Genomic DNA, 21,737 nt, shown 5'->3' with positions numbered 1-21,737 from the left:
TGTTTAAACCACACATGTGAGGTATTGCCCCGATTGGTAGCACAAGAGCAATAATTCTAGCCCTACCTCTGTAACTCAAAACATGCAACCTGTAGAATTTTATAAACGTCGCCTATGGAGGTTTTAAAGGGTAAAAGTTTGTCGCCATTCCATGAGTGGACGCGATTTTGAAGCGTGACATGTTGGGTATCAATTTACTTGGTGTAAAATCATCTTTCACAATATAAAAATAAATGGGCTAACTTTACTGCTGTCTTATATATTTTTTTTTTTTTATTAAAAAAAAGTGTATTTTTCCCAAAATACCAACGGACACCACAAGAGGGCACCAGGTTCCAGAAAGAAGCATAGGCCTGCAGAAGGCCGCAAATCCGCGGCCTCAATTACCGGCCGGCGCAGCCGACGTGATTGTGGGGGTGCGCACAGAGATAGGTTAGCACAGCTGTGCCACCCAAGGCGCCAGGTCGCTAATTCTAGTCGCTATTGTGACCTGGCACCCGGGTTTGTCGAGCCCTGAGCTAGCTACCATATCCCCAGTATCCTCTTCAAGAGCGGGCGGTCCGGTTCAAGATAAGTGGTCTCTGCAGCGGATTCGCCGTGAGGTCACTTTTATTGGGAGAGGGAGCCCTTCTGTCGCTCTGTGGTGCCCTCAGCCGCTTACTGGAGCTGCCGGCAGAGACTTTAAGAGGTCCTGTCATTCATTTTTTTTTTCTATTACAATTGATGTTTACATTCCTTGTAATAGGAATAAAAGTGTCCCAATTTCGTTTTTTTTTTTTTAAAAAAAAGGTGTTTTTTCCCCCCAAAAATTGCGCAAATATGGTGTGACAAAGTATTGCAATGACCGCTATTTTTATTTTCTAGGGTGATAAAAATAAGAAAACTTGTCTTACTTGCCTCCACTGTGCAGCTCATTTTGCACAGAGTGGCTCTGAACACTGTCTAATGGGGTCCCACAGCGGCTGTCTCTGCTCCTACCCTGCTTCAGATAACCCCCTTGTGAGCGCTTCCCAGAGCGGGTTATCTTGCGGGCGCACTCCTGAGTCCTGTTGGCGTCCATTACCGCCTAGTACAGGACTCGGCCCTGGCACACGCGTCGTCTTATTTGGTTGACGGCAGCACGAGCCAATGGCTGCGCTGCTATCAATCTATCCAATGAAGAGCCGAGAAGATCGGGCAAAGGAAGAGCGTGTTCGATGCAGAACTTTCCAGGGCTCAGCTTAGTAAAAGGGGGGACTGGGGGGGCCGGTAATTGTCTGATGTTTCACCTTAATGCATAGGATGTATTAAGGTGAAAAAACATGAACCTTTAAGTGGTTAAAGGATACGTTCACCTTTTGTAATATGTTGCACCCATATTCAGAGTGTAACATGTTACAAATCCACTGGCCCCGCACCTCCCCGAAGTCACGGGCGGCAGGGGATCTTCTTCCCCTGCTCTCTGCCAGAATCTGCAGAGAACTTGGCCAGGAGGCAGAGTTCTGTGAGTTCACAAAGTTCTGTGAATTGAAAACTCCAAGTTTTGGTAGCCTTTCCGGCTGTTGGCTTGTAGTTCTCGACCACAGCGCTCTTGAGTGCTGTGGTAATTCATTGATGCTTCCTGTTAATGTGTACAATGTATGGCAAAACTGCTTATACAAAGCCTGCAATGCTTTCCAGGTCCTATAGAAGTGCCTGCAGGTGTACGGACCTCATTTCTCCTTCTCCTATAAACATATGGTCACTTTAATGACCATAAGCTTATATCAGAATTGTTCAGCAGACTCTTATTTTTTTTAATTCCTAATGTGACCGCCCACCCCTGCCGCTCCCTTCCATCTAAAACTGCCCCTCCACTCTCCTCTTTCCTTCCTTCCCCCCCCAGTACTGATTACCCCCCCCCCCCCGCAAATCCCCTCTCTGTTGCCACCATCATTAGCCAGCATCCCTCCTCTTCCACTCCTGCCAGCTTCAGGTGCTGCATGGGGCTTGAGGGGGGGTTCCAGACGTGTCCCCCCCCCTTCCCACCAGTCAGCTGCAGGAGGGGGAAGGAGAGATGCTGCTTGGAGCAACCAAGGATCAGTACCATGGGGGCAGTTGGGGGGGGGGGGGATCCAGATGTGTCCCCCCTCCCCACCAGTCAGCTGCAGGAGGGGGAAGGAGAGATGCTGCTTGGAGCAACCAAGGATCAGAACCATGGGGGCAGTTGGGGGGGGGGGGGGCGATCCAGATGTGTCCCCCCCCCCAGCTGCCCCCACACTTCCAATCCTTGGCTGCTCCAAGCGGCATCTCTCCTTCCCCCTCCTGCCATTTGCAGCTTCTCCCTGCATGATGTCCGTGATCTGTCAGGCTGGGCTGGGGCACGCGGCGGGGGTGAAGTAGGGGTTTTAATAAGCTCCCCCTATAGTACAGTGGATGTAGGCAGCTTTCGCTCCTATATCCACTGACGGCTGATACATGGTAACCGCGAGTGTTAGAATATATCAGACTGTCATTTTCTGAATGAATGAGAGGTAAAGTGCTAAAGAGAAAGGGACTGAAGATAGTCTGTCTCAAAAAAAGAGCTATGGGAGTCTATTTAGGCTTCTGATATCTCACCACAGACGCCCCCCACGCCCAAAATAATTAAACAAAATGACTGTAAAAAAAAATAAAAAATAACCCCCCCCCCCCCCTACAAACATAGTAAGACCTCCATACCCCCCGCACTCGCCTCTCCACAGCTTCTTCAGCTTCTCCTCCCAACCAATCTGATCCATTCTGATTGGCCAGGAGAAGCTGGAAGATGATATTGAATATTAGATCACAATAACAAAGAAAATACAAAAAGGCAATATTATCTTATGTGGGGACTTTAATGCAACGATGGACCCTACTCTGGACACCACTAAAGGGATCCAATCCAAACGAAGAGGTTTGAAGAACATCTTCTCACAAGAAGACCTCCATGATCCTTGGAGGTGTCTCCACGCAACAGAAAAGGACTTTACGTTTTATTCAAATGTCCATAAATCCTATTCTAGGATCGACTTCTTCATCACTGACGGAGCTCTCCTCCAGAAAACCACAGATGCCCATATACATAACATAACATGGTCTGACCATGCTCCAATCTCTTTAATTATTGATCTAGCCCAACAAAATTCCAAGCATGTTCTTTGGAGGAACAATACATATATTTTGTCACATAGAGGAGCTCTGGCGGAGATGAAGGAAAGACTAGAAGAATATTTTAAATTTAATGACAACGACGAAGTCTCTATCTCTAGTATATGGTGTTGTGCCCACAAAGCTTTCTCCAGAGGAATGCTGATACAATTGACATCTAGGGGGAAAAAAAGGCGGTCACAGGAGGTAAATAATCTATTAGTGAAAATAGACAAATTAGAGAAGGAACACAAGCTAGCCCCCAAACACATCCTCCTCCTCCAACAACTTAATGAAGCCAGACACGAGCTTAGAGCGACTTTGATCTCTGATCATGAAAAATACCTCAAAAAACTAAAACTAAACCACTACTCCCAAGGAAATAAAGCGGGTAAGTTACTTACCATGCAACTACGTATTAGACAGAACAAACAGAAAATCCATGAAATTGTTCACCACAAGTCAGGAAAAGTATTGTATAACCCACCGAGTATAGCTGATGCGTTTGCAGAATACTATGAGGGCCTATATAATCTAAAAAAAGATCATACTGTCACCCAACCAACCCTAAAAGATATAACCCAATTTCTTGATAAACTTAACATCCCTACAGTAGATTCCGCTACATTAGAAAAATTAAATGATCCTATAACCGTAAATGAAATCAAAAAAGTAATCTCAATGTTACCAATAAATAAAGCGCCCGGTGCAGATGGCCTATCTAGTGAATACTTTAAGGCATTTGAAAATATGCTTTCTCCATACTTGACCAGATTGTTTAATCAAGCTGTCAACACCCGCTCATTCCCTAAGGAAATGCTTGAAGCAATGATCATCACAATACCAAAGCAAGGGAAAGACCCGACGTCTCCAACTAATTATAGACCTATCTCGCTACTTTAATTCTGATTTAAATTTTTTTGCTAAGGTTCTAGCTAATCGACTATTAGAAATTACTCCTTATCTGATTGAACCAGATCAAGTTGGATTCGTGAAGGGACGTCAAGGCCCGGATAGCACCAGACGGATGATTAATCTACTTAGCCATGTAGAGCGCGGTCGGATGCCTTCTCTGCTTCTCGGACTGGATGCGGAGAAGGCATTCGACAGAGTGCACTGGGGATATGTAGCGGAAACCCTTAAGAAATTTGGTCTCACAGGATTTATTTTTGAAGCCATAATGTCTCTCTATACTATACCATCTGCTAGGGCAGTGATGGCAAACCTTGGCACCCCAGATGTTTTGGAACTACATTTCCCATGATGTTCAGCTACACTGCAGTGTGCAGGAGCATCATGGGAAATGTAGTTCCAAAACATCTGGGGTGCCAAGGTTTGCCATCACTGTGCTAGGGTATTTACATCGGGAAGTATATCTAAACAGTTTAGTCTCTCAAACGGTACTAGACAGGGATGCCCCTTATCACCCATTATATTCTCATTAGCAATTGAACCACTGGCGATATCTCTAAGATCTAACCCCAATATCGTAGGAATCAAGGTCAGTCAAATAGAACATAAATTGGGATTATTCGCGGACGACGTTATTTTAACTTTATCCGCTACCGACACACTACTAGAAGATGTAACCGCTATCCTAGATAAATTTGGATCAGTCTCTTTTATTATAAGATTAATCATAGTAAATGTTTTGTACTACCTATGAACATCCCGCCAGACCTAGTTGTTAAACTAAAACAACAATCTAGCTACAATTGGGACAACCCCTCCATTACCTATCTTGGGATTCAACTTACTTACCCACCTAATAAACTGTATGAAGCAAATTATCCCTCCTTATTAACTCAAATCACTCAAGATACACAGTCTATTAAAAAGACACAACTATCTTGGATTGGAAGAATAGCAGCCTTTAAAATGAAGACGTTACCAAAAATTCTATATTACTTCCGCTCCCTCCCCATCCCATTACCGACTAAATTTTTCACACAAATTAACTCGAAATTTAGCAACTTGGTCTGGTTGGGAAAGAAACCTAGAATTGCTTTATCTACTATGTCATTGGTTAAAGCTAAAGGAGGCCTAAACCTCCCAGATTTACGCCTATATTACTTCGCCTCACTCCTTGATCAAATGAGATACTGGTTCAGATATTCAAATGATAAATTATGGTTGAACATTGAACGAGAAGTGTCTAAAGGGAAGGATCTATTTTCCCTTTCCATGGCCTGCTATGCTCTACCAAAAATTAATACACCCAACTTCCTAACAATTAGAGCTACTCTGGCAGCCTGGAAGTTTTCTCTAACAAAATTACAGCCGACATGTAACCCAGTCCTAATGCCAATACCACTAGGAGTAATCGATTACTGTAAAGTAAGAATTACTACCACACCCTGGTCCAAACAGGGAATCAATTTTTTTGATCAGCTATCACCCGATGACATACATAAAATAACGAATAAACTCATAGCCAAAACCGTTCAATAAAAACTTTGACCCAAAGAAAAGTGTGGAACTCCCTAGGGCGCTGTGGGAATTCTTCACTTCCTATAAAATAAGTGGGAAGAGAGGCATATCCTAATATATAAATATATATATATATATATATATATATATATATATATATATATATATATATATATATATATATATATATATATATATATATATATATAAAAAAACTACTTTCATCTTTTCCAATTCAAACCAAAACTTTAAATATGATTAAATTTGAGAAGACTTATCACAAACTTTTACGTGGGAAGAATGGCAAAAAGCCATCCATATGTGAGGTTCACCCTTTAAAACATTTTTTGACACTACACAAAGTCGCGCCATCCTACCGACATAAGGCCAGTGTTTTTTTTTTTTTTTGTCAGCACATACCTGTTAATCCCGATTTTTCACCTCACGGCGATCCCGCGGGAGTGGGCGTTCCCAAGCACTGCCTGTGATTGACAGGCTTCCGAACGGCGCATACTGCGCGTCACAGGTTGCCGACAGAACCCGAACGTCGGTGCGCAGGCGCCGTATAGAGCCGCACCGACGTTCGGGTTTTCCCGGCAACCTGTGAAGCGCAGGTCGGCACACACGTGATCCGCGGCGTGCCACGGGATTGCAGAGCGGTAAAACACACACTGAAATTGTCTCCGCTCTGCTCGCACACAGCCCCGCCTGCTCCTAACACAACGCTGTGATAGACAAAATGCGGGTCTAATGCTGAGATGTGTTCTGTCTATCACAGTGTGAGGTTAGGAGGAGGCGGGGCTGTGTGTGAGCAGCGTGGAGACAGTTTGAGCATACGGGCAGTGAGTTGCTTTCCTTTCTAGCAGAACATGTGTTCACTGTGCAGCCATCCAACCCCCCCCCCCCCACCACATACCTCCCTCGGCTGGCTCTATCTTCGGGACTCTGTCCTCCTCCCCCTGGCTGCCGAGTCTGGCTCCTGTCCCTGCTGCCAACGCACTCTGGTTTTTGGAGGTGACAGGGTCAATAAAGAGAACTTGTCACCTCCAATTGCTATCACACAGGGAATTGTTTTTTCCTGCATGATAGCAATAAAGTTATGTGTAAAAAAAAAATAAGAAATAATAATTAAATTTACTTTTAATAAGTAATTAAAAAGTAAAGAATAAGAAAAATATTAAAAGTAAGAAAATTATACAAAAAGGAAAACGACAAGCTACAAAAAAAAGGGATAAAGTAATAATAAAAAAAAAAAATGTAACAAGAGGCGGCAATTGGGGGCACAGTGAGGCGGCAATTGGGGGCACAGTGAGGCGGCAATTGGGGGCACAGTGAGGCGGCAATTGGGGGCACAGAGAGGCGGCAATTTTTTTTTTGATCCGTGACTCTGATCCGAGGAACGATCCAAACCGTGAGTTTTTTTTTTTTTGATCCGTTGCACCCCTAGACAGAATAGTGTAATGATTCTGTTAAGAAACGAGGAAATGCCTATTAAATTCCTTCATCTATATCACCTCCGGCGTACTAGTTTCTGTTCTCTCATTCACTTCCTGGTTTGTGGCGCTCGTTCATGTAAGAACTACATTTCCCAGTATGAATTGCGGCACGCCCAGTAATTCACACCTTCTTGAAGTCTCTAACACGTAGAGAGCGTCCTGCCGCACAGATGTAGTTCCCAGGAGGGGGCGAGCACGTCACTGACCACCGCAGTAAAGCCTCCCTGTAACAAATCAGACAAGCAGGAAGTGAACAGAACAGAGAAAAAATAGAGAAACTTCTGAGCAAAAACGAACAATGAGGAAGTGAAAAAAGGAATGTCTGCAGGTAAAGGATGCTTATTATGAAAAAATAAAAAATAAATCCTTTACAACCCCATTAATGTTCATTTTCATTATAAAAAAAAAGCAATGTTTGTATTGTGTGGCCATACATCTGAAGTTCCACCCGGGAACGCAGCACATCAGCTTGGACCCACGTAGTAATCATGTAGTGATTGGCAAGAGCCACTGGGAGCAATTCCTTTTTTTATACATATGTTGTTTTATGTATACTTTTGTGAGTATGTTTTTTTTTTTTATGTATTTCTTTCCAAAGTACTGTGTAGAGCAGGGGTGGGCAATTATTTTTTCGATGGGGCCACATGAGAAACTAAAAATATTTTGGAGGGCCGGGCCAAAAGGCTAAACTCAATACTGCATAAAATCAATTGTATTTCTTTATAAAAAGCAGTACATATCATTGTTGGACAACTGGTACGAGTACTTGTTATAGACATGGCACAGGAGGGGGACAGAGGCTTGGGACATGGCACAGGAGGGGGACAGAGGCTGGGGACATGGCACAGGAGGGGGACCGAGGCTGGGGACATGGCACAGGAGGGGGACAGAGGCTGGGGACATGACACAGGAGGGGGACAGAGGCTGGGGACATGACACAGGAGGGGGACAGAGGCTGGGGACATGACACAGGAGGGGGACAGAGGCTGGGGACATGACACAGGAGGGGGACAGAGGCTGGGGACATGGCACAGGAGGGGGACAGAGGCTGGGGACATGGCACAGGAGGGGGACAGAGGCTGGGGACATGGCACAGGAGGGGGACAGAGGCTGGGGACATGGCACAGGAGGGGGACAGAGGCTGGGGACATGACACAGGAGGGGGACAGAGGCTGGGGACATGACACAGGAGGGGGACAGAGGCTGGGGACATGGCACAGGAGGGGGACATGGCACAGGAGGGGGACAGAGGCTGGGGACATGGCACAGGAGGGGGACAGAGGCTGGGGACATGGCACAGGAGGGGGACAGAGGCTGGGGACATGGCACAGGAGGGGGACAGAGGCTGGGGACATGGCACAGGAGGGGGACAGAGGCTGGGGACATGGCACAGGAGGGGGACAGAGGCTGGGGACATGACACAGGAGAGGGACAGAGGCTGGGGACATGGCACAGGAGTTGGACAGAGGCTGGGGACATGGCACAGGAGGGGGACAGACGCTGGGGACATGGCACAGGAGGGGGACAGACGCTGGGGACATGGCACAGGAGGGGGACAGACGCTGGGGACATGACACAGGAGGGGGACAGACGCTGGGGACATGACACAGGAGGGGGACAGGCGCTGGGTACATGACACAGGAGGGGGACAGGCGCTGGGGACATGACACAGGAGGGGGACAGGCGCTGGGGACATGACACAGGAGGGGGACAGACGCTGGGGACATGACACAGGAGGGGGACAGACGCTGGGGACATGACACAGGAGGGGGACAGACGCTGGGGACATGACACAGGAGGGGGACAGACGCTGGGGACATGACACAGGAGGGGGACAGACGCTGGGGACATGACACAGGAGGGGGAAAGACGCTGGGGACATGACACAGGAGGGGGACAGACGCTGGGGACATGACACAGGAGGGGGACAGACGCTGGGGACATGACACAGGAGGGGGACAGAGGCTGGGGACATGACACAGGAGGGGGACAGAGGCTGGGGACATGGCACAGGAGGGGGACAGAGGCTGGGGACATGGCACAGAAGGGGGACAGAGGCTGGGGACATGACACAGGAAGGGGACAGACGCTGGGGACATGACACAGGAGGGGGACAGAGGCTGGGGACATGACACAGGAGGGGGACAGAGGCTGGGGACAGGCAGTCACTGTTTAATCAATAACAATTGATTAAACAGTGGCTGCATGTGATGGCACAGTGGCTGCGTGTGATGGCACAGTGGCGACAATTGATGGCATAGTGGCTGCGTGTGTTGGCACAGTGGCTGCATGTGATGGCACAGTGGCTGCGTGTGATTGGCACAGTGGCTGCGTGTGATTGGCACAGTGGCTGCGTGTGATTGGCACAGTGGCTGCGTGTGATGGGCACAGTGGCTGCGTGTGATGGGCACAGTGGCTGCGTGTGATGGGCACAGTGGCTGCGTGTGATTGGCACAGTGGCTGCGTTTGGGAACAGTGGCGACAATTGATGGGCACAGTGGCTGCGTTTGATGGGCACAGTGGCTGCATGTGATTGGCACAGTGGCTGCGTGTGATTGGCACAGTGGCTGCGTGTGATTGGCACAGTGGCTGCGTGTGATTGGCACAGTGGCTGCGTGTGATTGGCACAGTGGCTGCGTTTGGGAACAGTGGCAACAATTGATTGCACAGTGGCTGCGTGTGATGGGCACAGTGGCGACAATTGATGGCACAGTGGCTGCGTGTGATTGGCACAGTGGCTGCGTGTGATTGGCACAGTGGCTGCGTGTGATTGGCACAGTGGCTGCGTGTGATGGGCACAGTGGCGACAATTTATGGTGGCACAGTGGCTGCGTGTGTTAGCACAGTTGCTGCGTGTGATGGGCACAGTGGCGACAATTGATGGCACAGTGGCTGCGATTAATTTTTTTTTTTTTTAGTCAGACGGCGAACGTGGCTAAAAATAACACCATTTTTTTTTTAAACTGACATTTATTTATTAAAAAAATGATGGTCACCTCACCTCAGTCCGCCTCCCCCCCCCCCCTCCCCTCCCCTCCCCTCCCCAATACAGTAATTTCATTATTTAAGGAGTGTTTTCTTACTTTTTTTACACTGACTACTTCAGTCTTCTGTTGCTTGTAGGCACTGTAGGACTAGGCACTGGCAGGCTGAGGAGGCTCCTCGTGACTTGTCCTTCTTGCAAGCGCCGACACACACACGGCTCCCCGCGCAGAGACGAGTCCTCCCTCTCTCACCTCGTGACCTCGCCTCCGGTGTGACGTCACGCGGCGCACGCCGCTGAAATGAACCGGCACGACCAACTGAATAGGGGGGGGGGGGAGCGACGAGCACACAAAGTGACAGGAGGAAAGGGAGCCAGGAGCGCACTCGGCAACCAGGCAGTCGGCACACAATGTGTTAAGTGCCGCTGCCCGTGGCCCCGCGCTGTGACGGTGAGTGACACACTGGCTGATTGCGCCCCCCTCTTGCACTAAATGGTAGCGCCCGGAGCACTCGCCCCTCCTGCCCCTGCCTTGTACCGGCCCTGCCTACTGTTATCACCGCGGCGGGGAACATTACAGACAGCGTTCGTTTGAACAGCTGTTTTCCCCGCTGCGCATAGACACTCCCCCCTTGGACGGATCTGTCCAATCGCGAGCAAGGGGGAGTGTCTATGTGACGAATCGCCGTGGCAGCGGCGGCGGCGATTTCGGCGGCGGGGGGGGGGCCGGATTAAAAGGTCCGCCGGGCCGTAGTTTGCCCAGGTCTGGTGTAGAGCATTGGGTCTGTTGTGTGTGTGTTTTTTTTTATTTTGACTGACAAAAAAGCCACCCCCTTTTAAGGGAAATCCATTGATCCAGAGCTTCATGTGAAGTTGGTCTGGTGTTGAATTCTGGAGGCTGGCCAGTCAGTGTATGTCACTCTAGTTTGACCCAAGGAACCATCTAGAGCAGGGGTCTCCAAACTCTGGCCCTCCAGTTGTTCAGGAACTACAATTCCCATCATGCCTAGTCATGTCTGTGAATATATAAGTGTTTTACAATGCCCCATAGGATGTGTAGTTCCGCAACAGCTGTAGGGCCGTAGTTTAGAGATCCCTGATCTAGAGTTTGCATGACTTCCTATAAAGTAGAGCATAGTGTGCAGATGGAAGGAGTGGGAGAACCAGTTTTGTGCGTCACTTATTTCTTTCACTGGAAAGAATAACTTGGTTTTTCACTGACTTTTTTTGACATGCTGGAGTTTGTGGTGATTGTGAGGTTTTCAAAAAAAAATTCTTGTTGAATATGGGACGACATATTTGTTTTTTGCTAATTTTTGTATGAAGCTTACTCAATATTTATGATAATGTACATGTTCATTTCAGGCAGCTAGGGGAAATAGGTGAACAGGTCCCCCTCCCAGCCACCTGGTGGAACCACCATGGGGGTCCAGGGCCTGCAGGTTGGTTAGCAGAGCTTGGTAAATGTGTTGGGGGCAGGGGGGCCACTACTTGAAGTCAATGGAAGTGGTCGGGCAGCTTTTCAGCAACCTGATTTTTGTTTCACCTGACAGTTGGTACAAAATTATAGTAGAGGTTTGCATGTAGTTCTAACATTTTCAGTAAGCTACTAAAGTATAATTCAAAGCACTTCATTAATTGGACTTATATGGAATTTCCAATCTGTTTTTATTTTTTTATTTTTTATAGGCCTTCAAAGAAATGATGGCTTGAAAGCAGTGGAAGTATTGCCCATTTTAAAAGAAAAAGTTGCATACCTGTCTGGTAAGTTATGGCACAATGTTTTTTCTGTTGTATTTAACATACTGATTTCTGTTATACTTTGAAAATGTGTTTAAAGGTAAACTAGAAGATGTGATAATTAAATTAATACTTATTCCTCTGTGGAGCCCCTGATTTCCAGACTTTATACTGGGTTTTGTCCTCTGTCAAGTTCATGCTATAAGTTTTCTTTTAAATTGCAGTCGTGTCCATCTTATCGAAAATATTAGCATATTCTTAACATGCTTCAAAACAAGCCATCATGCACTTTCCTAGCTGCTTGTACTGTGAAGTAACACATTCTAAAAGATCACCAAAAAGACTAAGCCCTGGTTCACACTGGTGCAATTTGACATGTCAAAACGCATGTCAAATCGGCGGCATCTGCCGACAATGGCACCGTCCTAATTGGTGCGACGCTGCATCTACGGCGCTGCACAGTTTTCAAAAAGTAGTTTTTGTATTACTTTTTGTGATTTTTGGCTCGAAATCGGGACTGACAAGCGGGAGTAAAATCGTGTTGGTTGGCTTCATTCCCGCTGCCCAGTGTGAACCTGGGCTAAAGCCTGGTTTCAGTTGTCGGCTTAAAAACATTTGCTTCTCTCTTACAACCCCAAAATCAACATTAGGGATGCACCAATACCATTTTTTTTTTTCCCAAAAAAGATAAAGTTGCAGTTTACAGCCAAAGTAAGAAACTGAAACACGTAACATAGTCAAGCATCAGATAGGGTCACACAATTGAATCTACATGTCAACAGGCCCAGCAATACACAGTATGGATAGTCACATAAATCATTAATTTATGAAAATGGTTGTCGGTATGCAAGGCTGGGAAAGCATTTAAAGTAGCTATATGGGTGACCCAAAACTTAGACTCATAAATGCAAAACTGTGCAACAAGATAGAACATTTACAGAATATCGGGAAGCAAAGCATCCCGGTGGCCAACCAGACCCAGAAATGAAACCGTGAAAAAGGAATAATGTATGCAAGGATACTCAAAATATCTGAAAACTGCAACGCCCATAACTGAGCCAGGGGGGTATGGGGTGGCGGAGCTGTCAGAGGGGAATGGGGGACCAGGTGTCCATAGTACGAAGAATGGATCAAAATCAAGAAAGAAAAACAAGGGGGTAGACAGGTAGTGCCTCTCGCCCAGGGAGTAGGACTAAATTAAGAAAGTTGTCCTGACTGCAAAACACCCTGAAAATGGGCATCAGTGTACACAATGTTGCCAGGGTCTCCAGATCTCATGAAAGTTCTTCTCCCTGTTGTGCAAGGTAGCAGTGAGATCCTCCATATCCCTCAGTTCATTTACTTTAGAAAACCATAGGGACTTTGACTGCGGGTTCTCCGATCTCCATCATAGGAGGATGCATGCCTTGGCCGCATTCAGTAGCTGAATTGTAAGGGAGGCCTTATACTTTTTTTTTTTTTTCTATGTTTAGTTTCTTCATCTTTTTCAACATTACATTACAAACATTTCAAATACAAAAATACTTAAAACACGTATACATAAAACACACATACGGTCTCAATATACCCCCTACATTTAAAATAACTAACATTATTGATAGTAGCTCTCTGAGAGATCTACTCCTCCTATTTAAAAGATACCCACCTTGTGGCCCCCATACTCTATAAGCACTAACTGAGGAGATCACCAAGCTTGGAAAGACATTGAGAGGAGAGAGACAGAATAGATCAAGAGATAGGGGAGAAAAGAAGAGAGAGGGAAAAAAAAGGGGGGGCGGGGGGTGAAGTGTGGGGACACCAAAGGGGAAAAGAAAGGAAAAAGAGGATATAGAAAATGTGTTGATCTAGAATCAATACCCTCTAATATGTAAGTGCATAGTGCCCTGTGTCTATTGTATAACCATATTACTATAATAATATTAAAAGAAGGAAGAAGAAGAAAAGGAAAAAAATATAATTCCTCTTCCCCCCCCTTCTTCCTCCTCTCACCCCCTCATTTCCCCCCCTCCCCCCTCTGAGCAAAAGTGTACTTAAAACAAATCTTAGTGCAGGTACATAGTGACCTATATCTTTCATAAAAAAAATTATGAAAGAGAGGAAGAAAGGAAAAGGAATCACAAAATATTTCCTTTCCTTTTTTTTTTTTCTTCCTCCTTTTTGTGCAAGTGAATACTTTAAGCTACTTTATATCTAGTGATATAATGTTATATATATATTATAATTTAAGAAGGTTCCTGCTACAAGCCTGTTGGTATGTAAAAATCACAGAGAATAAAAAGAAGGGGGGGGGAAAAAAAGGGGGGGGGGACCAGAAAAATTTAGTGCAAGTGCTTACTAAGGCAACTAATACCTGGTATCATATGTGAACTAATTTGAAAGGGCTCCCACTCCAACCTAATTACGTGTACAAAAAAAAAAAAAGGGGGGGGGGGGAGAAATAACAAGATAAAAAGGTAGGCCAGGGAAGGGAATCCCTCTATGCCTATTGTCCTCAATCCCCCATCCCAGCCATATACACCACTGATTACTTAAAATCTCTCCATCCTCTCCAGATTTATTACATTTTGGCCTACACTCATTATGGATTGACAGCAGCTCCTCCATCAATCCAATTCTGTCTATCTCTCTCTCGGCCATTCTCCTATTGATGGAGTTTTTTTTTCTTTCCAATTCCTTGGTATTAAAGCTTTAGCTCCGTTCAATAGGTGTTGGGACCAAGGTTATTCTATATTTTTTCCTCGTTATTCCCATATTATGAAATAGGCAATACCAGGGGTCTTGCTTCACCTCCATTCCACTAATCTTCTTTATCAAATTTAATATCTCCTTCCAGTATATGTAAATATGGGGGGACCAATGCGCAAAACCAAACCTAACCTAAGGGCATAAGGATTACCAAAATAAATAAATAAAAAGCAGCAGCCACTACCAATAAAGTGCTCACGCACCAATCGGCATGTATAAAAGGGGGGGTGTAGTAGCGCTTGCAAATACGAACTAAGTAGTAATAAATTAATAAATACAGTACATGTACATGTGATGATGGACCAGTATTCAATAAATTATGTTCCACTCCTACTTCCTCCAAGACTCCTCCCACATCAATTGTGATGTGGAGGATGGAACTAGTGAATATTGATGAAAGTGAAATCCAACAGTTTATGACTCAAACAAAAATGTAAGTCATATAAATAATGTGTAAAACAATTAATGATATACAATAAATATTAAATAAACACCGAATATATTGTAAAAGGTGTAAGTGAAAAAATGAATAAATATTCCAAAAGTCATGCATAAAAAAATTGCACCTCTAATAGTGCCAATAAATGTGAAAAATAATGTTCAGGTGAAAAAATATAGTTCAAGACAAAAAAACTTTGGGCCTGATTCTCAAAAAAGCTGCCTAACTTAACTTTCAGCAGTTAAGTTACACTGACTTAAAATCTCTACCTAAGTGCCCGATCTTCAAAGCACTTACCTAGAAATTTCAGGCCGTGTAACTTAAGTGCCGCCGTCGCAAGGCGGTCCTCCTCTCCGAGGGGCGTTTAAAATTTAAATGAGGCGCGCTCCCGCGCCGGCCGTACTGCGCATGCGTGTGACGTAATTTTCCCGACGTGCAGCGCGCGAACGTAATTGACGCCGGGCGGCTTTGAAGATTGCGACGGGACACTAAAGTTGCGACGGGTGAAAAAAAATATACGCGCCGGGAAAACAAATAATTCTAAAAGAAAATGACAGCGTCGCTCAGCATGCATTCCTGAGAGGGAGAACTCCATGCCAATTTTCAAAGAAAAAAACGGCATTGGTTCCCCCCCCAGGAGCATACCAGGCCCTTAGGTCTGGTATGGGTTGTAAGGAGACCCCCCCCACGCCGAAAATTCGACATAGGGGGTCCCCCTACAATCCATACCAGACCCGTATCCAAAGCACGCTACCCGGCCGGTCAGGAAGGGAGTGGGGACGAGCGAGCGTGTGTGTTCCCTCCATCCCACAACCTCTTCAACAAAAGGTTGATATCTCCTTGTTTATCCTATGGAGTTTCACTGAAACATCATCTCATTTAGTTAGGAGCTTATAGTTCATCTCTTTTTTTACTTTTGCATCTGTTGATGTAGAATGTACATACTCTAAGATAGAGCTGCCCTCAACATGGGGGGGTTGGGTGCTCTGGGGCAGGGGGGCGCACTGCGGGCCCCCCCACCCCAGAGCACCCTGTCCCCATGTTGATGAGGACAGGACCTCTTCCCGACAACCCTTGCCGTTGGTTGTCGGGGTCTGCGGGCGGGGGCTTATCGGAATCTGGGAGTCCCCTCAATTAAGGGGGCCCCCAGATACCGGCCCCCCACCCTAAGTGAATGGATATGGGGTACATCGTACCCCTACCCATTCACCTGGAGGCAAAAAGTAAAAGTTAGTAAACACACAACACAAGGGTTTTTAAAATAATTTATTATTCTGCTCCGGAGGCCCCCCCTGTCTTCTTTATTAGCTCTATTACCAGGGGGGCTTCTTCTTCCACTCTCCGGGGGGGGTTTCTTCTTCCGCTCTCCGGGGGAGGGGGCTTCTCCGCTCTCCGGGGGTCTTCTTCTCTCTTCGCCGCTCTCCGCTGTTGACTCGGCGAACCCCGGTTCTTCTCCAGCTGTCCGGTGCCTTCTTCAGCGCTGGCTGCCTGCTATCTTTGTGTGTTAGCTCAATTACGAGCAGGCAGCCATCGCGGTCTTCTGTGACGTCAGGTTCTTCTCTTCTGTTCTTCTCCCCTCTTCCGATGTTGACTCGTCGCATCTTGTCACTGTAATGATGGAAGCGCGCCTTGCATCCCATTTATATTGGCATCACCTTTCCATCATGCTCCGGCAGGTACCCACGTGGTGGGTGCCTACCCACGTGCACCCACCACGTGGGTACCTGCCGGAGCATGATGGGACGGTGATGCCTATATAAATGGGATGCAAGGCGCGCTTCCATCATTACAGTGACAAGATGCGACGAGTCAACATCGGAAGAGGGGAGAAGAACAGAAGAGAAGAACCTGACGTCACAGAAGACCGCGATGGCTGCCTGCTCGTAATTGAGCTAACACACAAAGATAGCAGGCAGCCAGCGCTGAAGAAGAAGGCACCGGACAGCTGGAGAAGAACCGGGGTTCGCCGAGTCAACAGTGGAGAGCGGCGAAGAGAGAAGAAGACCCCCGGAGAGCGGAAGAAGAACCCCCCCCCCGGAGAGCGGAAGAAGAACCCCCCCCGGAGAGCGGAAGAAGAACCCCCCCCCGGAGAGCGGAAGAAGAACCCCCCCCCGGAGAGCGAAAGAAGAACCCCCCCCCGGAGAGCGAAAGAAGAACCCCCCCCCGGAGAGCGAAAGAAGAACCCCCCCCCGGAGAGCGAAAGAAGAACCCCCCCCCGGAGAGCGAAAGAAGAACCCCCCCCCGGAGAGCGAAAGAAGAACCCCCCCCGGAGAGCGAAAGAAGAACCCCCCCCCGGAGAGCGAAAGAAGAACCCCCCCCCGGAGAGCGAAAGAAGAACCCCCCCCGGAGAGCGAAGAAGAACCCCCCCCGGAGAGCGGAAGAAGAACCCCCCCCCGGAGAGCGGAAGAAGAACCCCCCCGGAGAGCGGAAGAAGAACCCCCCCCCGGAGAGCGGAAGAAGAACCCCCCCCCGGAGAGCGGAAGAAGAACCCCCCCCCGGAGAGCGGAAGAAGAACCCCCCCCCGGAGAGCGGAAGAAGAAGCCCCCCCTGGTAATAGAGCTAATAAAGAAGACAGGGGGGGCCTCCGGAGCAGAATAATAAATTATTTTAAAAACCCTTGTGTTGTGTGTTTACTAACTTTTACTTTTTGCCTCCAGGTGAATGGGTAGGGGTACGATGTACCCCATATCCATTCACTTAGGGTGGGGGGCCGGTATCTGGGGGCCCCCTTATTTGAGGGGACTCCCAGATTCCGATAAGCCCCCGCCCGCAGACCCCGACAACCAACAGCAAGGGTTGTCGGGAAGAGGTCCTGTCCTCATCAACATGGGGACAGGGTGCTCTGGGGTGGGGGGGCCCGCAGTGCGCCCCCCTGCCCCAGAGCACCCAACCCCCCCATGTTGAGGGCATGCGGCCTGGCACGGCTCAGGAGGGGGGGGCACTCGCTCGTCCCCACTCCCTTCCTGACCGGCCGGGTAGCGTGCTTTGGATACGGGTCTGGTATGGATTGTAGGGGGACCCCCTACGTCGAATTTTCGGCGTGGGGGGGTCTCCTTACAACCCATACCAGACCTAAGGGCCTGGTATGCTCCTGGGGGGGAACCCATGCCGGTTTTGAATTTAAAAATTGCCGTGGAGTTCTCCCTCAGGAATGCATACCAAATGCCGTCGCTTGAATGGGCCTTTACAAGGTGTGACTAACTTTACACATTGTAAAACCAGCCCTAGTTTTGCGCAAGCAAAATCAGAACTTACGCAGAAATCACAATGCTGAAATGCTTTGAGAATCTGCTTAAGTCCTCATTTGCATACTCAAAGCTGCATTTCAATGAGAAATGCCCCCAGCGGCGGATGCGGTACTGCATCCTAAGATCTGACCGTGTAAGTGTCTTACACATGTCAGATTTTCTGCCTAACTTTGGAAAAAGCCTTTTGAGAATCGTTTCCAAAGTTAGGCACAGACTGAACAGCAGTTAAGTCTGCGTATCTCTTTTGAGAATTTGGCCCTTTGTGTTTAAAGGTGAAAAATGATAATAGATGAATACATGTATTCATAAAGTGCTTGATAGAATAAGGTGCTTTAATAATTTCCAACAAAGTGCAAAAAGTGCTTGATCGATGCTGCAATCCAATGCACGATCTTTCCGTGTAGTAGTGCAGATCAAACTTGGAGAAATCCTAGCCTCTCACCTCAATGAAGGCTATTCAAGCCTGAATGTAGAAACAATGGAGACCAGCAGGTTTAAACAATGGATCCCAGACAGCCCAGCTTGTTTCCAGCACACGTCCACAGACCATCCAGACCATCAATAAAAGCAAAAAGCAGACTCCATGGTGTAGTATGTACGGGTAAGGTTTAATAAACAAAACAGTAACACTCACAGTTAAAATCTCTGTAAACAGCAGGTGGTTACAGGAGGCGTAGTAACAAACAGCTGATCTCCGCTCTCGGCGATGACGTCACCGACGGCACTTCTCTATCCCCTGACGCGTTGCGCGGCTGATCGACGCCGCTTAATCATAGGTATGAAGTGCCGTTGGTGAAAAGGTGACTTATATGTGGGCTGTGATTGGCGCTACACTCAGTAATTAAACCTGAAAGTGCAGAGCGCCAAACAAAATAAAAGAAATGAAACGAATCCTATGGTATCTATTTGAAATGAACATCCAATGTCAGTAATGATGTAAAACAAGTAATAAAATTGCGTTGGTCCGTAATGCATCCCTAATGGATAGTGTTCATATAGTGAGCAACCAATGTTAAATAGGAGATGTGTACAATGGCTCCCTCAAGTGGACTGAAATGAAATAGGCAAATAGTAATACACAGGATACCTAGTAATAGATGCTTATGCTAGAATATAGCAGATGTTTTGCTCACCATATATACTCCCAAGCAAAATTACAGATATTGTAACAGATCATATGGCTTCTATTCGGAATATAAACCCAATGTTAATAATGGTGTATAACCAGTAATTAGTAAAATTCCATAAATCCCTGATAAATTCTCAATGTCCATACAAAGAGAAAAGAAGGGGGGTAAAAAAATCTCTCTCTCAAGTGGAAGGAGATATATATATATGCAATTAATAATTCACAATGCATTGCTGGCAAACAATGCTAAAGCCATGAATCAATTACATGCTCATAAAACCACCCTTAAAAAAGGATAAAAGGATCGCTGGGAGGTGAGGAATATTAAAAAAATATATAGTACAAGGGGGGGTACCCAAACTATTAAAATTAATAAAAATGACATATTCCAGTATACCTGTATCAGGGGACAATGCCACCATATATGGGCATGTGTTCCCTCCATCCCACAACCTCTTCAACAAAAGGTTGATATCTCCTTGTTTATCCTATGGAGTTTCACTGAAACATCATCTCATTTAGTTAGGAGCTTATAGTTCATCTCTTTTTTTTACTTTTGCATCTGTTGATGTAGAATGTACATACTCTAAGATAGAGCTGCACGATTCTGGCCAAAATGAAAATCACGATTTTTTTGCTTAGAATGAAGATCACGATTCTCGCGGCGTAAAATCGTTTACATTTATACAAAAAAAAAAAAGAGCCAACTTTACTGGTTATTTTTTTATTTTATTTTTTTAAACAAAGTAATTTTTTCCAAAAAAATTGCATTTAAAAAGACTGCTGTGCAAATACAGTGCAACATAAAATATTGCAACAACCGCCATTTTATTCTCTAGGGTCTCTACTTAAAAAATATATAATGTTTGGGGGTTCTAAGTAATTTTCTAGCAAAAAAAATAATCATTTTAACTTGAAAAGAGCTGTCAGAAAAAGGTTTGGTGTTTAAGTGGTTAAACGTTCCCTAATTTACATACAGAAGTTTATTCCTTTGATGTGATACAATGTTTAGACTTAACTTTCCACTGATGAAGAATGTTTTCAAAACTTGGCAGGCTGCCCAGACTTGGCAGATTGGCCAGACTTTGACTTTTGGCTGAGAGCAGAGAGGAAATTCTTTTCATGTCAAAGATCATGAAACCTTGTGTCAAGAATTGCAACGGGAAAAAGATCGCGATAACGATTCTTGACGATTAAACGTGCAGCTCTACTCTAAGATTTGTCTCTTCTTTTCCTCTGATATGGTTTGATTTAATTCTAATTCCCAACTTTCTAGTATTTTCAATATCTCCGGTCCCCTTGAGGGAGACGATATCCTATATATATTCGATATCCCCTGTCTTCCTATTTCACCCCGCTCTACAAGTTTTTCCCATGAGTTCAACTCACTCATAGCTTGCAGGAGTTTTGGTAAAGTATTTACAAAATGTTGGAATTTTCTATACCTCCAGAAATCCCCTAAGGTGGATCCATGTCTTTCTCGTAATTCTAAAATTGGACACAAAGTATTCCCTTTTAATACATCTTTTACTTTTTTAGTGTGTCCGTGGTTGCCCATCTCGGGTACACTCTCCTCCCCTTCCTGGTGGGAAGTAGTCTGTACCTGTTAGGGGCAACAGCGGACTATTATAATACCACTTCTTTATTTTACACACTCTATCACATATTCTAAAGGTTTCTTTTGTTATTGAAGGTATCTCATGAGCAAGACCTCTATATTGTTTTGGGATCCATATTATCTTTCCCAATTCCTTTTTACTCAGACTCTCTTCTACTCAGACTCTTTACTACTCCTACCCATTTTTTTTTGTCCTTCCCCCTGCAACCAGTCAGTTATCCTCTTTAATACAGCGGCCTCATAATATCTTTTAACCACTTAAAGACCCGCGTATTGTAAATGTACGTCCTCTTTTTAAATATGGATATCTCAGTAACGGCAGCAGCCGCTGCCACAACTGAGGTATCCATATTTTCTGTGGGCGGCCGTGTAAACGATAACGGCGGTCTGCGTGGCGGATTCGCCGCGAGATCGCCGTTATCGGTGGCGGGAGAGGGCCCCTCCCGCCGCTTTTCCGCTCCCTCCGCCGCTTACCGTAGCCGTCGGTAGCGGCGGAGGAGATCGGATGCTGCCGCCTGGAGAGCGAGGACTTGAGTGAGGGCAAGATGGCCCCCACCCGTCCTCATAGCTCTGCTGGGCGGAAGTGACGTCAAAACGTCAGTCCCGCCCAGCCTCTTAAAGAGACAATTTTTTTGTTGTCATTTTTTTTAAATGACAAATTTTCCTTTTTTTTTTTTCTTGCATTTAAGTCTAAATATGAGATCTGAGGTCTTTTTGACCCCAGATCTCATATTTAAGAGGACCTGTCATGCTTTTTTCTATTACAAGGGATGTTTACATTCC

At 46.1% G+C, this 21,737-nt stretch overlaps 1 protein-coding gene across 6 annotated transcripts in view; it reads left to right on the top strand.

The window, feature by feature from the left end:
* The window catches only part of TRIO (trio Rho guanine nucleotide exchange factor), a 1,129,982-nt gene that overhangs the window by 29,999 nt on the left and 1,078,246 nt on the right, over window positions 1-21,737 (top strand). For all 6 annotated transcript variants that reach the window (XM_040353401.1, XM_040353397.1, XM_040353396.1 and 3 more), the window contains exon 2: window positions 11,725-11,799. In XM_040353401.1, coding sequence (XP_040209335.1) covers window positions 11,725-11,799 — 75 coding nt within the window. The remainder of the gene's footprint in view (window positions 1-11,724; window positions 11,800-21,737) is intronic.

Source organism: Rana temporaria, chromosome 5 (genome assembly GCF_905171775.1).
Source record: "Rana temporaria chromosome 5, aRanTem1.1, whole genome shotgun sequence".
NCBI classification, from domain to species: domain Eukaryota; kingdom Metazoa; phylum Chordata; class Amphibia; order Anura; family Ranidae; genus Rana; species Rana temporaria.
Note: the sequence above shows the minus strand (reverse complement) of the source record. Positions and strands in the feature narration are given on the sequence as shown.